Source organism: Oryza sativa, chromosome 1, assembly GCF_034140825.1.
Source record: "Oryza sativa Japonica Group chromosome 1, ASM3414082v1".
NCBI lineage: Eukaryota > Viridiplantae > Streptophyta > Magnoliopsida > Poales > Poaceae > Oryza > Oryza sativa.
This window is the reverse complement of record NC_089035.1, coordinates 33,001,146-33,012,859: the sequence shown is the minus strand read 5'-3', so window position 1 is coordinate 33,012,859 and position 11,714 is coordinate 33,001,146. Positions and strand designations below refer to the sequence as shown.

The window sequence follows — 11,714 nt, the reverse complement described above, 5'->3', positions numbered from 1 at the left end:
CAAATCAAATTCCTCCGCAAAAGTCTATTTTGCCTCCCCCGGGTCGATGGGCCGAATCTCGCTCGGCCCATCTCCCTCTCTCCCTCTCCCGGGCGCTCCCTCTCTCTCTCTCTCTCTCTCGCCCTCTCCCCTCCCCGGCGCGCTCCGCTTTTCCCCCCGCTCAGCTCCGCTCCGCCTCGCCCGCGCGCCGCGCGCGCGTGCGCGAGAGCCGCGCCGAGCGCCCCCTTCCCTTCTCCTCGCTCTGCCGCGCCTGCGCGTGAGCCGCCCGCGCCGAGCCGAGCCCTTCTCCCCGCTCCCCCGCTGCCGCTCCCCGCGCGTCGTTTGCGCTCGCGCCCGCGTGGTCGTCGCCCGCGTCGTGACTGCGCCGTCTGCGCCGCCCGGCCCCGCTGCCCTGCCGCGCCTGCAGCCGCTCGGCCCCGCAGCCCTGCCGCGCCTGCAGCCGCTCGGCCCCGCAGCCAGCGCGCGTGCCCGAGCCGCGCCTCTCCATCCGCCGCGCCCTCCCGTTGTTTCCCGCGCGCGCGTGCCGAGTGGCCGACCGCCTGGTCACCGCTGCCGTCACCCTGTGCCGCGCCAGCCCGCGCCTGTCGCCCGTGTCGTCGCGCCGCTCCAAACCGCCCCGCCGTCATCGCCGTCGTCACCGCCTCGGTCCCGCCACTCCCGCACTAGCCTCCAAGGGACGGAGGCAGAGCCTCCCTCCTCCCTCTGCCGCGACGCCCCCGCTCCCTCCTCCTTTTCCCGAAGAGGCAAGGGGACAAGCCCCTTTCCCCCCCCTCCTTTTCCCCTTTTCCCCCGCCGGCGTCATCCTCCCTGTCGCCGCTTTGGCCGCGACCGCCGAGCGCCAGCTCGCGCCCTTGACCGCGCAAGTTGGTTCCCAAACCGACATTGCTGCCCATTTAAACCCCAGCTCCTTCCCCTCCAATCTCCCTCGTTTTCGCCTCCGTGCCATTGCCGCCGCCCCCGTGCTCTGTTCGCCGTCGCCGTTCGTTGTTGCGCGTGTCGGAGGAGTTGGCACGAGCAAGGACGCGGAAGGGGACTTCGGCCGCGCCCTCTCCTTCCTCTTCCCCGGCCCGAGGCCGGAGAGATTACTCCCGCGCCGTCGGCCTCTCGTCACAGCGCCCCGTCCCGCACGGTAGTGTCTCCCTCCGTTCTTCCTCCTCGCTCCATCTCCTCCCCCTAGCTTTCGGTAGTAGCCCGAGTAGACTCCCCGTAGTTAGCCGGCGCCGCCCCGACCGTTGTCGTCGCTCGCCGCGTGCTCGCCGCCGTCGCCGCTCGAGCTCCATAGCACCCGCTCGTCGCCAGCCTCGCTCGGCGTAGCTCCGTCCAATCCGACGCTAGCATCGAGTTCCCGAAGCCGCGTAGATGCTCTCACCGCCGGGAATCGACCCCTCGTGGCCTCGTCGCCGTTTCCCTCTTCCCTCCCCGCCGGTTGTCGCCGCTGCGATTCGCCGCCGTCAAGCTCCCTCCGGCGAATCCGAGCCGTTGGCTCGTCTCCCCTCATCACGAACAACCGCCCGGTGTGCTCGCTTTTGCCCGTATCGCCGTGGTTCGCTCCGCCGCTCGCCGCCGCCGCCCGCCGTCCATTCGCGGCCGGGTCGTCGTCTACCTCCCGCCGGCCCGCGTGGCAGCCACGTAGGCGCCACGTCGGCGCCAGCTCAGCCTAGACCGGGTCGGGCCGACCCCGGTCAGTCCCTCCCCGTGCACGCGTTCCACCGCGAGCCGTGAGGCTGTGCGTGGGCCCGCCGCACCCGCGTCCACCGCAAACCGCGCGCGTGCACCGTGTCCCTCCCCCGCCCGCGCGCGTGCGCCGCGTGCTCCCTCCGCACGGTGAGCCGAGCCGCTGACAAGCGGGTCCCACCCGGGACCGCGCGTGGTGAGCCCGGTCCACCGGCCCTCTCTCTCCTCTCCTCCCGCGCGCGCGCACTTGGGCCGCCTTGGGCCGGCCGGCCCATTTAGGTCGGCCGGTCCGCTCCTTTTCCCTTGGGCCGCGCCCTAGCCGTCCGAGGAAAAGTCTATAATCCCTCCCTCCTTCCTTTTCTTTTTCCAAAAGGGTTTAAATAAATCCTTTTTCCTTCAGACCAAAAATCCAATAATCTTAGAAATTCAATATCTTCCCAACTGTAAATCCGATTGACTCCGTTCAACTTCCAAAATTTCCCAAATCTCGAGATCTATCTAATGGCACGCTTAGAGGTCATTAATAGGGCCTTATTTTTTCGCCGTTTGTTGAGTTGTCCCGTTTCGCGTGTAGTTTCGGAGCCCGAAGACCCGCAGTGCGAGGATTTCGAGGATCAAGCTCCAGATCTCGAGCAAGGCAAGCCACCTTTGAACATCTTGAGCCTATATTTGAAATTTAATTATGTTGCTTGAAAAATATTATGCATTGATAGGATCGCACATAATCTGTTGTCCCGTCTGCAAGGCAGATTGGCAGACCTACCTAATTTGTTGCATTTGATCCTTCCTTTGTTAATTGTTATACCATGTCCCCTTGTAACCACCCAGTCGCGCCTCGATATTCGTGCACTCTGTGCGAGTATCGACGGTCGCCTTCAAACTTAAAATCTGAAAAACAACTTGGGTAAAACTGGAGTTTTACAAAAGACTTGGAAAACCCGACACCTGGGTCGGTGCTTGCGAACTAAATGATTTTTCAAAACCGCGGACCGGGAAACGTACCGGGTGTACGGTTTCCCGCTCTTGCACTTAAAGACCGTTTCCTTGGAATTTCATCCAAACATAAGACAAGTACGACCACATGGGTGGAATGGGACACCCCTGGCTGAGTAACTAGCTTATCAGGGGAGCCTTGATGCCGAGAGACATGTGGATTCGCCGGGGTGGTGTCGGGGAGGACCCCTGGGCTTCCTGGCACAGTATGGTCTGGGACCTAACCTGTTGTTGGTCTGGGACCCCTCTCGTCGGCATATGGTAAACCTGTGTCGGCTTTGGAAATGCCTTGTCATGAAAGCTTGGAGGTCTCCCGACGTGGCTGATCCCCACGGGCTGGGTGATCCGGGTTAGTAATGTCGTGTGGGTAAAGTGTACCCCCTCTGCAGAGGTTAACAAACTGTTCGAACAGCCGTGCCCACGGTCATGGGCGGATGTGAGGTGATTCCTAGCGTAGTTTTGTTTGACTACTGCTTGTGAAATTGCTGTTGTGAAAAGAGGTTCAATGTTTGAAAAATCTGTAGCTGACGGGATCAGCTAGGCCCGGGTGGCCGTTTGAAAAGTTGTTGGCCCGGGTGGCCGTTTGAAAAGTTGTTGGCCCGGGTGGCCGTTGAAAAGCTGTTGGCCGGGTGCCAACCTTGTTTTAAGATGTAAAGACTGATACATTGCACATACTCCGACCGGACGGGACGCACTGTCTCAACCGTGTCGTTTGAGAAGCACTCACTTAGTTGTTTCAGAAAAGAGTTCAAATAAAATCAATTGCAAAAATACCGGCCTTTCTTTGAAGCCTGCATTAAACACTTATTTCCCCTGGCTTGCTGAGTACTCCTGTACTCACCCTTGCTCTATATAAATAACCCCCCCAGTTGCTGAAGAAGATGAAGCGGATCCTGCTGATGAGGAGTTCTTCCAGGAACAAGCCGGTTACGATGAGTTTTAGGGTTTCGGCCTAGTTCCCAAGTCGCGCCTGTGTTGTTTGGTCCAAGCCCTGGCTTCCGTTTCCCTTTTGTAATGCAGTTGTGAGCTCGGGATCTGTCCGCAGCCCAACATGACTGTACTCCTACTCTATAATAAAGAGACCTCTGTTGCTGTGATATTCTATCTTCCTGTGATACCGGCACTATTTCCTGGGACTGGTATCGATTAACAGGTTAATTTGGAGCGTCACGGGCTAATTCCAGTCGGGACTAGCTCGGGGCGTGACACTTTGTCTTTAGAAAGCCAGCCACCGGCAACACCAACAGTAGAGAGCCCGAGAGCGACGCGTCGCTGTTAGTTCTATCTTTAGAAAGCCGCACTCGACACGTTAACACTACAAATTCTCCTAGCATCGGACCCTATAAATCAAGTTTGACCAATAATAAACGTTGGACCGTACCTACTAATTAGAGGCTCGGTGTTATTAAGAAATGTGATAAACTAAAAGCATATTTGTCCGTACAATGCATGGCTCCCCTTAGTTTTGTATTATATGATATGAAAAAAAAAACAATCGGGTAAAAAGAATAGGAAAAAAAGAACCATTAGTTTCATATTATATGATATAGATACCCTTTTAAAATAATATTATTCTGCTGAATAAAAATGAAGGGAGAGCTAGCAGAGGGACACAGTCATTAGGGGATCACGTTAATCACATAAGGAATTTCCTTAATTTTTATCAGTAAGGTACAAAATTACTAATGTAGTAATTAACCAATTTTGTAAAAAAATTGAGATGTATCTTTTTTTTTTCAATAAGGAAATTCCTTGAGTTTTTTCATGCGTAGTTTGCCTCCAAATACTTCCCGCCAAACTCAATTTTCCCTCCAAGTAGTACCGCAACATTAGATAACAAACCTGCTAATCTCTCTCCACATCTCTCTCAACGAATAAGCTCCCTATATAATCCCCATTCAACCTGGAATCAGTTAGTCAGTCTTCTGCTCCCCATTATCTCTCACCAGAGCACTCCTCCATCGCCTCCTCTAAGATCGCATTCTCAACTGCTCAGCCGCGCAGGGCCTCCGGCCATGGCTCTCCCCCTCATCTGGCCATCTCTCGAGACTCTCTCCCCTATTTCTTGAGTTGTGGAATCTGCAGACTCGAAGATCCAAACCACCCCATCCTTTTCGCCTGCGCTTGGTGAGGGCAGGTCACAGGAATCGACATTTCAACCAAAGGATTCCTCTCTACAGTTTGTGTACCTTCTCTCTAAAATTCCTGATGCTTATTTCTGAGAGTTAGATCAACTAGGGTTAAATAAAACTGGATGGCTTGCTCTCTGTTAGAGCTATATACACCATGTGTTCGATGAAAAGCACCGGTACCACCATCTAAATTCCATGTTTATTTCTGTACAAGAAACAAAATTAGTTCCCACTGATGATTATTGAAGTTCTGATCAAACATGCAGTTATTTGATAAACCGTGGTAGCATCTGCTAGACAATCTGAACAGGTTAATGACATATGTTCAGTGACATTGATTACATTATTGTGAAATGAATTAATTGGATTTATGTTGCCAGATCTATGTAATTAGTTGTGTGCAAAATATTCCTGTTTAGATATCTTGATAATGCTAAGTACCGAATCAAAATGTATGCTCCGACTAATAATCAAAGTTTATGCAAAGTACAGAAGCAGGGGAAGATTCTTGTGTGAAATAGTCAATTTTAGGTTACTGCATTCATTCTCACTTTTATCTCCACCTCTACCATGTGGAACTGAAAATTTGTTATGCTCGTATCTCTGGCTGTACTTCCAAACCCAAACAAGCAGGTCATATGTGTGTTCTTGTCTATAATGAATATAGTGCCCCTGTCTTAACTGAAAGTTTAGTAGTACTTACCGCATTTAAGCTCAATTATATGCATCCAGTTTGACGGAGCGTGGGGCTCCTCACCGGGAGACCGCGCTGGCCCCCCTTTGCCGGTTCGGCCGGGGACCCTGGGTGAGACTCTAAGCTCCCAATCTGTGGAAGGTTCGCGAGACAGGAAGCACACAAGACGCCGGCGATGTATACAGGTTCAGGCCGCTGAGAAGCGTAATACCCTACTCCTGTGTTTTGGTGGATTCGCGTATGAAGAAGCTACAAAGTATGAGCCAGCCTCTCCCTTGTTCTGGGTTCCTAATCTGGAAAAGTCCAGTCCCCCCCTTCTCTAAGTGGGCAAGGTCCTCCTTTTATATCTTAAGGGGATACCACATGCACCATTTCCCTCTTTTTTGTGAGGACTTCCCCTACCTTTTCATAAATGGACGGAGATTTGTATAGTTGCCGTCCGAGTCACCTTCTGATGGGATGGCCTACAACTACCTCCACTTTCGCCGGGAGCAGATGCGACGTGGAATCGTGGCTGTCTGCTGTCGACATGACCGGAGTCAGACCAGTCACGTCGGTCATTCTTGTCCACCACGTGTCAGCTTAGCAATCTACATGTTCGCCCTTCTTCACACAACATCTTGCCTGTAATGGTTAGGATGAAGCCTGACATATATCTGACCAGGACTAACGTGCCATCTCTGGGAGGTAACACGCTAGCTCCAGCTGGGGACGAGCGCCTAGAAGCCCTCGTCCTGACGGGATGGGGCGAGGCGTGCGCCAGATCGCCTGTCGCCACCTAACCCGCAATCTGACCGGTCTGTGACTGGTCACAGACCGGATAAATGAGTGCACTGCACTGCGTTACATGCGGCGTGACACGCTCAGCCAAATCACAATAAATGTGGTTAGGTGAGCCCCACTGTGCTCACCTAACCCATACACGCGGAGCGAAAACCCACGAGGGGTCGGGGCGCCTCGGCCCTCGGGGCTGAGGCGGGTGCGGCCCGACCCCCTCGGGGGGACTAAGAGGAGGGCGAACACATCACCCTCGGGCCCGACGTCCCCCGAGGGTGCCAGGCCACGTGGGCGATTGTGTCTGCCTCAAACCTCTAGTCATGATACTCCTGATCCCATGTCACCGACACAGTTATATCATATTAAGCCATTTATAATTTATAGTTATCTCTTTGAACAATTCATAAGTTTTCAATAGATGTAGTTTTCCAATTTCTGCAAAGCATATGATTTTCATGTAGAGGCGGTCAACCTATAGCTTTTCTCTTGTAGCTGCCATATTACACTCTGCTTTAGCTTTAACATTTAAGAGCAATTGATGATTTATTTGCTTTCCAGTACTGTGGGAATGGAAGGTGCTGAGAAAAAGGAATATTTATTTGTTTGGTTCTTTTCTGGATTCTTCTCTAGCTGAAAGTGCTACATCCATTATATTTTTGTCATGCATATACTACACTTATAATTGTATAGTCTTCTAATCTTTTACTCCTTGTGCAGAGATAGTTGTAGTTGGTACAATATTCCCGTATAGTCAAGCATACTTACACATAGATTAATTCGTGCTCTTGAAATACAGTAAGCCAATTTTGCAGGCAAAATGGCTAGAAAGAAAAGGTTGAACATAGTACATAGCAGCTGTCACCATGGAAATGGAGAGGGAAGTAGCAGCGGACAATCATTGCCACAAGTCGAGCCTCCTCTACCATATGAAGACGAGGTGATTCATGTTGAGCAGCAAGATGATGAGCCCCTCAACATGCCTGGTAAAACTTTAACTACCTGAATCCCAAATAGTTTGTGATTGCATATATATGGTTAACCTAAAGTTAGTGAGCCTTATGTCAATTAATTTTGTAGTACAAGATGAAGAGGTGAAGAAGCGCAAGGGGACAACCTTGCGATATGTTTGGGATCTTCCACCTGGGAAACGTATAGTTGTAAAATGCAACAGATTAGGGCAACCTATCGGGGATGAAGGTGGATTGCTAGGACAGTTTTTGGGCACATTAGCAAGAAATGGAGCTTACTGTCCATTAGATAAGATGACCTGGAGAAAGATCAAAGCAGATGAAGGAGATTTAACAATACTACAATTTGTCCAGGTACCTCAAACGCTAAAATAGCATAAGTATAATGCTCTGTTTGTATTACTAGTCATTACTTTTTGCCTACTCTCAGATTGATGCATCTGTTCATATCCATGGCAACTGAATGTTTTCGATTCAATGTTTATATGTATTTTACAGATATTCAATGCTGAGTTTTCTTACTTGCTGTTATCCCTTGCCTAACCATTGACGTAATCATGCAAATTAAAATACTTCTACTCTCATTATTCCTATGTATTTCAGACAAAGTTCCTATACCCTCCATCATGCGTTCAATGGATACTGAAATCAATTGGAAGAGATTGGAGGCGATACAAGGCTGCACTAAAAGATAAATATTTTAACCCAAAGAAGAAGCGTTCTGCTCTGTATAAGCTTTGTCCAGACGATGTAGAAAAAGACCAATGGATTCCACTTATCAAATATTGGAAGTCAAAAAAAGGAAAGGTAAAAAATCTGCTCCACAATCTGTACTATTGTCTCATTGACATATATTGTACTGTTGTTCCTACCGTAAACAACATTGGAAGTGTGAACTCAATGAGACTACATTGCTTCTGTAATAGGCCCTCAGTGCAAAGAACAAAAGAAGTCGTTCAATGTTACAGAACCCTCACTCAGCAGGGACAAAGAGTTATGCTCGTTGGTCTGAGGACTTGGTGAGCCAATTTGTTTCGTTCAAAATTCATCTATACATGTTCACTTTACTTTCTTACATTACCTTTCATTTTCAGAGACAAGATGATCCAAATAAGAAGCAGCCACATAGAGCAATGGTTTACTTAGCAACTCACAAAAAAAGGATAAAGATAAAAATCAACACGTGGTATGCCATATACACATAATCCTTCCATAAATATCTAATATGTATGTTATCTACCTTGTACAGTGGGCATATATTTTTTCACTTGCAGGTCACATTGGAGAACCTCATCGATGAACAACCAGAGTTGGCACAAAATGATCAAGGAAGAGTTGCATGGGAAGGTGATGCGCTAAATAAAGTATTGGGCAAAGAAAAACCTGGCCAAGTGCACGGAATGGGATTACTTCCTGTTCCTAAGCAGGTTTATGGTCGTACATCACATCATCTCAAGAACATAAACATCACTACAGTGAATGACTCATCATCGGATGAAGAGACACATGTTAGAGGGGAAGTGGGGGAATTAAAAAAATTAGTCAAAACACTGGGTCAGCGTATTGAGGAGTTGGAAAACAAAGGAACAAGCAATGGGAATAGTGAACCAACTATGGTAAACGTTATAAATACCTTTGTCCTTAACATTGAATTTTTAGCTACTTCTGATTTCATTTTTGTAGATGCTTGTAAAATAAAAAATTTATGTGATTCACACTAAAATCTTACCCCTTCCTGATTTCATTGCTGTAGGCAACATCTCAGAGAACTTTTGATGATGGTATTGAAGAGGGAGTAGTACGGACTAATAGAAAGGTAATGTCAAAGTAATGCATTCTATGTTTCTCACCATATTTTGTGCAACAATATTTAAATATGTGCACATACAGAGGGTTCGATGCAGTAGACCTGATCAAGACGACTCAATGAGTAATCAAATAAATATATCAATGGTATTTTGTCGTTTCTAATTGATAAATTTTATTTGAACACTCAATACACATACTGGCATGTATAGTAAATTTTTATTGTCCATTCCACTATAGAACAAAAGAAGATGTGAGGAACAGCAAAATATGCACCATGACAATATTCTGGATCTTTGTGGCAAAAAGGTTAGGATTTGTTGTTTTCATTCATATGGTGCAATGCAATTTATATATGGTTTTACATGGATTATATATCATGGAACCAGCACCAGGAGGCTGATAACAACATAGGATCACCATGTCAAGATGATTCATCATCACAGCCACACCTTGCTCATGATCTTCGGTGGGAGGTAGTTCTTGAATGCCTATTAAAATTGTACTTGTTTCTCAATGTGTTTTATTCATCTCACTATGATATTAGAGTGAAATATAAACACGTTGTTGGGAGAACTCCTAGTTAGGCAATGCTACATCTGTGAATGCATCATTTGTGTGAAACATAAACATAATCTTTTCAAGGAGTACTGCTATATTTTTATAGACATTAATCAACTGAAAATTAAGTAGTAGCTTCTAGTGCTCAAGTTTAGCTTTGGACCCTTCATCTATGCCATTTAGTGTTGGCAACCGAATGATAAACATGAAAGGATATTAAAAGCAATTTGTCATATCTTAATAAAGTTGGTCTTGTTCATTTGTGCTATTGGTTTGTATATACCATTTACATGATCTAAATACTGTTATATGTCATGTCCTTCCATTTTTCCTAATTATAAGATTAATGTGCAGAGTTGGGTTCAAAGTACAAAAGTTATGTAATAATGCAATATGTTCTGACCTCTTTGTAATGTAACAAAATTTCTTATGTCTCAACATAGATGAATAAAAAGAAGCACCGAAATTTAGAGAAATTTGCAAAGACTACAGAAAAACAGGACACTCAGAAGAAGACTGCACATCACATGGCCCAAAATAGGGTGCATTCTTCTTCAGTGAAGGTAGTAAAAACATACAAAGATGGTACTACTAAATTATTGTTTAACAATTAATTATTGTATATTTCTTAATGAATACATTATTTCTATTGTAGGTTGGTACCACAATAATCTTGGTGACTGCAAAATATCCTAACAAAGAAACTGTGGCATATGCTACTTATTTGAGTAGTAACCCAAGAGACAAAGTGGATGGTGTTGAGATTGGTAACGAGTTCACTAAAGTGGTTGTCAATCATCCACTTAAGGAAGATGAAGAGCTCGTAAGGCCACTAAAGCACTGCAAGACAATTGGTGATGCCCATTATGAAGGAATGTCGATTGCTTGGCCTTCATTTTGTGTATGCTCATAATACCTTCATGTAATATATATATGATGAATACTATATTTGCAATGCAAATGCTAATATATAAATTTGTTATGTAGGTTCAAAAGATCAATGGTTAAAATTCTCATGTTTTAGGATCACATCAAGATGGAATCAACAAGATATGGAGCTGATGAAGATTACATAAGATTAGATATATTCTATATTTTTTTGCTAGTAGTTTGTTGCTCGAAATATGTATTTACCTTTTCAAAGGACATGACTCTGAATTTGTTTGTTTTCAATTGGGATGATGTAATTAGAGTGCTCATCAAAACTTTCTTATTGCAAAGTAATATCATGGTTACATCACTTCGTTTATGATTATTTGTCCTATTGTGTGTATGTGCATTTACTTTATTACACCATTTTCTTAATAAATGTATTAATATTACAAAGTGCACTACAGTTCTTTTGTAATTATGTTGCAATATGTAAAAAAGGTGTTACAGAATATGTTGCTACAAGTGAAAAAACAAATTACAAACAGTGTTGGTACAACTAGAAAAATGGTGTTACTATGATGTATGGTAACACATAAATACGTGTTGCTATAGCACTAATGTAACACCTTTTCTTTTCTACAGGAACGGTCCAATGTGTTACAACAAACTAAACTATAGTAACATAGTCTATAGTAACAGTTTACTGATGTGTTCCAATAGACCATTGTAACACCTTTTTAGGGATATAGTAACACAAAATCATGTTATTAAATGCCTATCCTGACGTAGTGACAATGCTTGTACGTGTGCCCACGTTCATCGCATTTGCTGCAACGCTTCACCCTGCCAGCCTCCGACTCGTCCATATCGTTGCGGATGCGACGAGTCTTCCTCCTTCCAGTCTTACCTCGGAGCTTCGATGGGTCAGGAATATTGAGTACTTCATCGTTAGTCTTTGTGAACTCCCCAGCTATGCCGAACCCATAATCTCGCCACTCCATGTATGATATACTGCTTGCTTACTGAAGTACTGTGACACATATACTGCATCTGGTATGCCACACTCCGTTGCGGCAGCAATGACATGGGTGCATGGCCTGTGGAGCAGCTTCGGCTTTGCACAAGAGCAATGACATGTGCCATCGGCTTTGAGAACACATTCCTACTTCACTCTCTTGCGGTAGATACCCCTGCCTGCCTTATCTTGACATAGTATCTCAAACCTGTGCTGTTGGG

At 46.5% G+C, this 11,714-nt stretch overlaps 1 protein-coding gene across 3 annotated transcripts; it reads left to right on the top strand.

Annotated features, from left to right (window-relative positions):
• Positions 1 to 4,582: 4,582 nt before the first annotated feature.
• LOC4325506 (uncharacterized) lies at positions 4,583 to 10,854 on the top strand. Of its 3 annotated transcripts, none has more exons than XR_010739371.1 (14): positions 4,583 to 4,852; positions 7,083 to 7,253; positions 7,348 to 7,592; positions 7,842 to 8,045; positions 8,165 to 8,257; positions 8,333 to 8,424; positions 8,513 to 8,854; positions 8,992 to 9,054; positions 9,129 to 9,191; positions 9,285 to 9,353; positions 9,434 to 9,520; positions 10,049 to 10,168; positions 10,261 to 10,506; positions 10,593 to 10,854. XR_010739371.1 is itself a non-coding variant. In XM_066307474.1 (14 exons), the coding sequence occupies exons 7-14, from the start codon at positions 8,639 to 8,641 to the stop codon at positions 10,611 to 10,613; spliced, it is 885 nt and encodes a 294-aa protein (XP_066163571.1). In that variant the 5' UTR covers positions 4,583 to 4,846; positions 7,083 to 7,253; positions 7,348 to 7,592; positions 7,842 to 8,045; positions 8,165 to 8,257; positions 8,333 to 8,424; positions 8,513 to 8,638; the 3' UTR covers positions 10,614 to 10,854. The 3 variants fall into 3 exon arrangements, 2 of the variants coding, with proteins under 2 accessions (XP_066163571.1, XP_066163569.1); XM_066307474.1 differs by having other exon boundaries at positions 4,583 to 4,846; XM_066307472.1 differs by lacking the exons at positions 4,583 to 4,852; positions 7,083 to 7,253; positions 7,348 to 7,592; ... (1 more) ...; positions 8,165 to 8,257; positions 8,333 to 8,424 and having other exon boundaries at positions 8,435 to 8,854.
• The last annotated feature ends 860 nt before the right edge of the window (positions 10,855 to 11,714 follow it).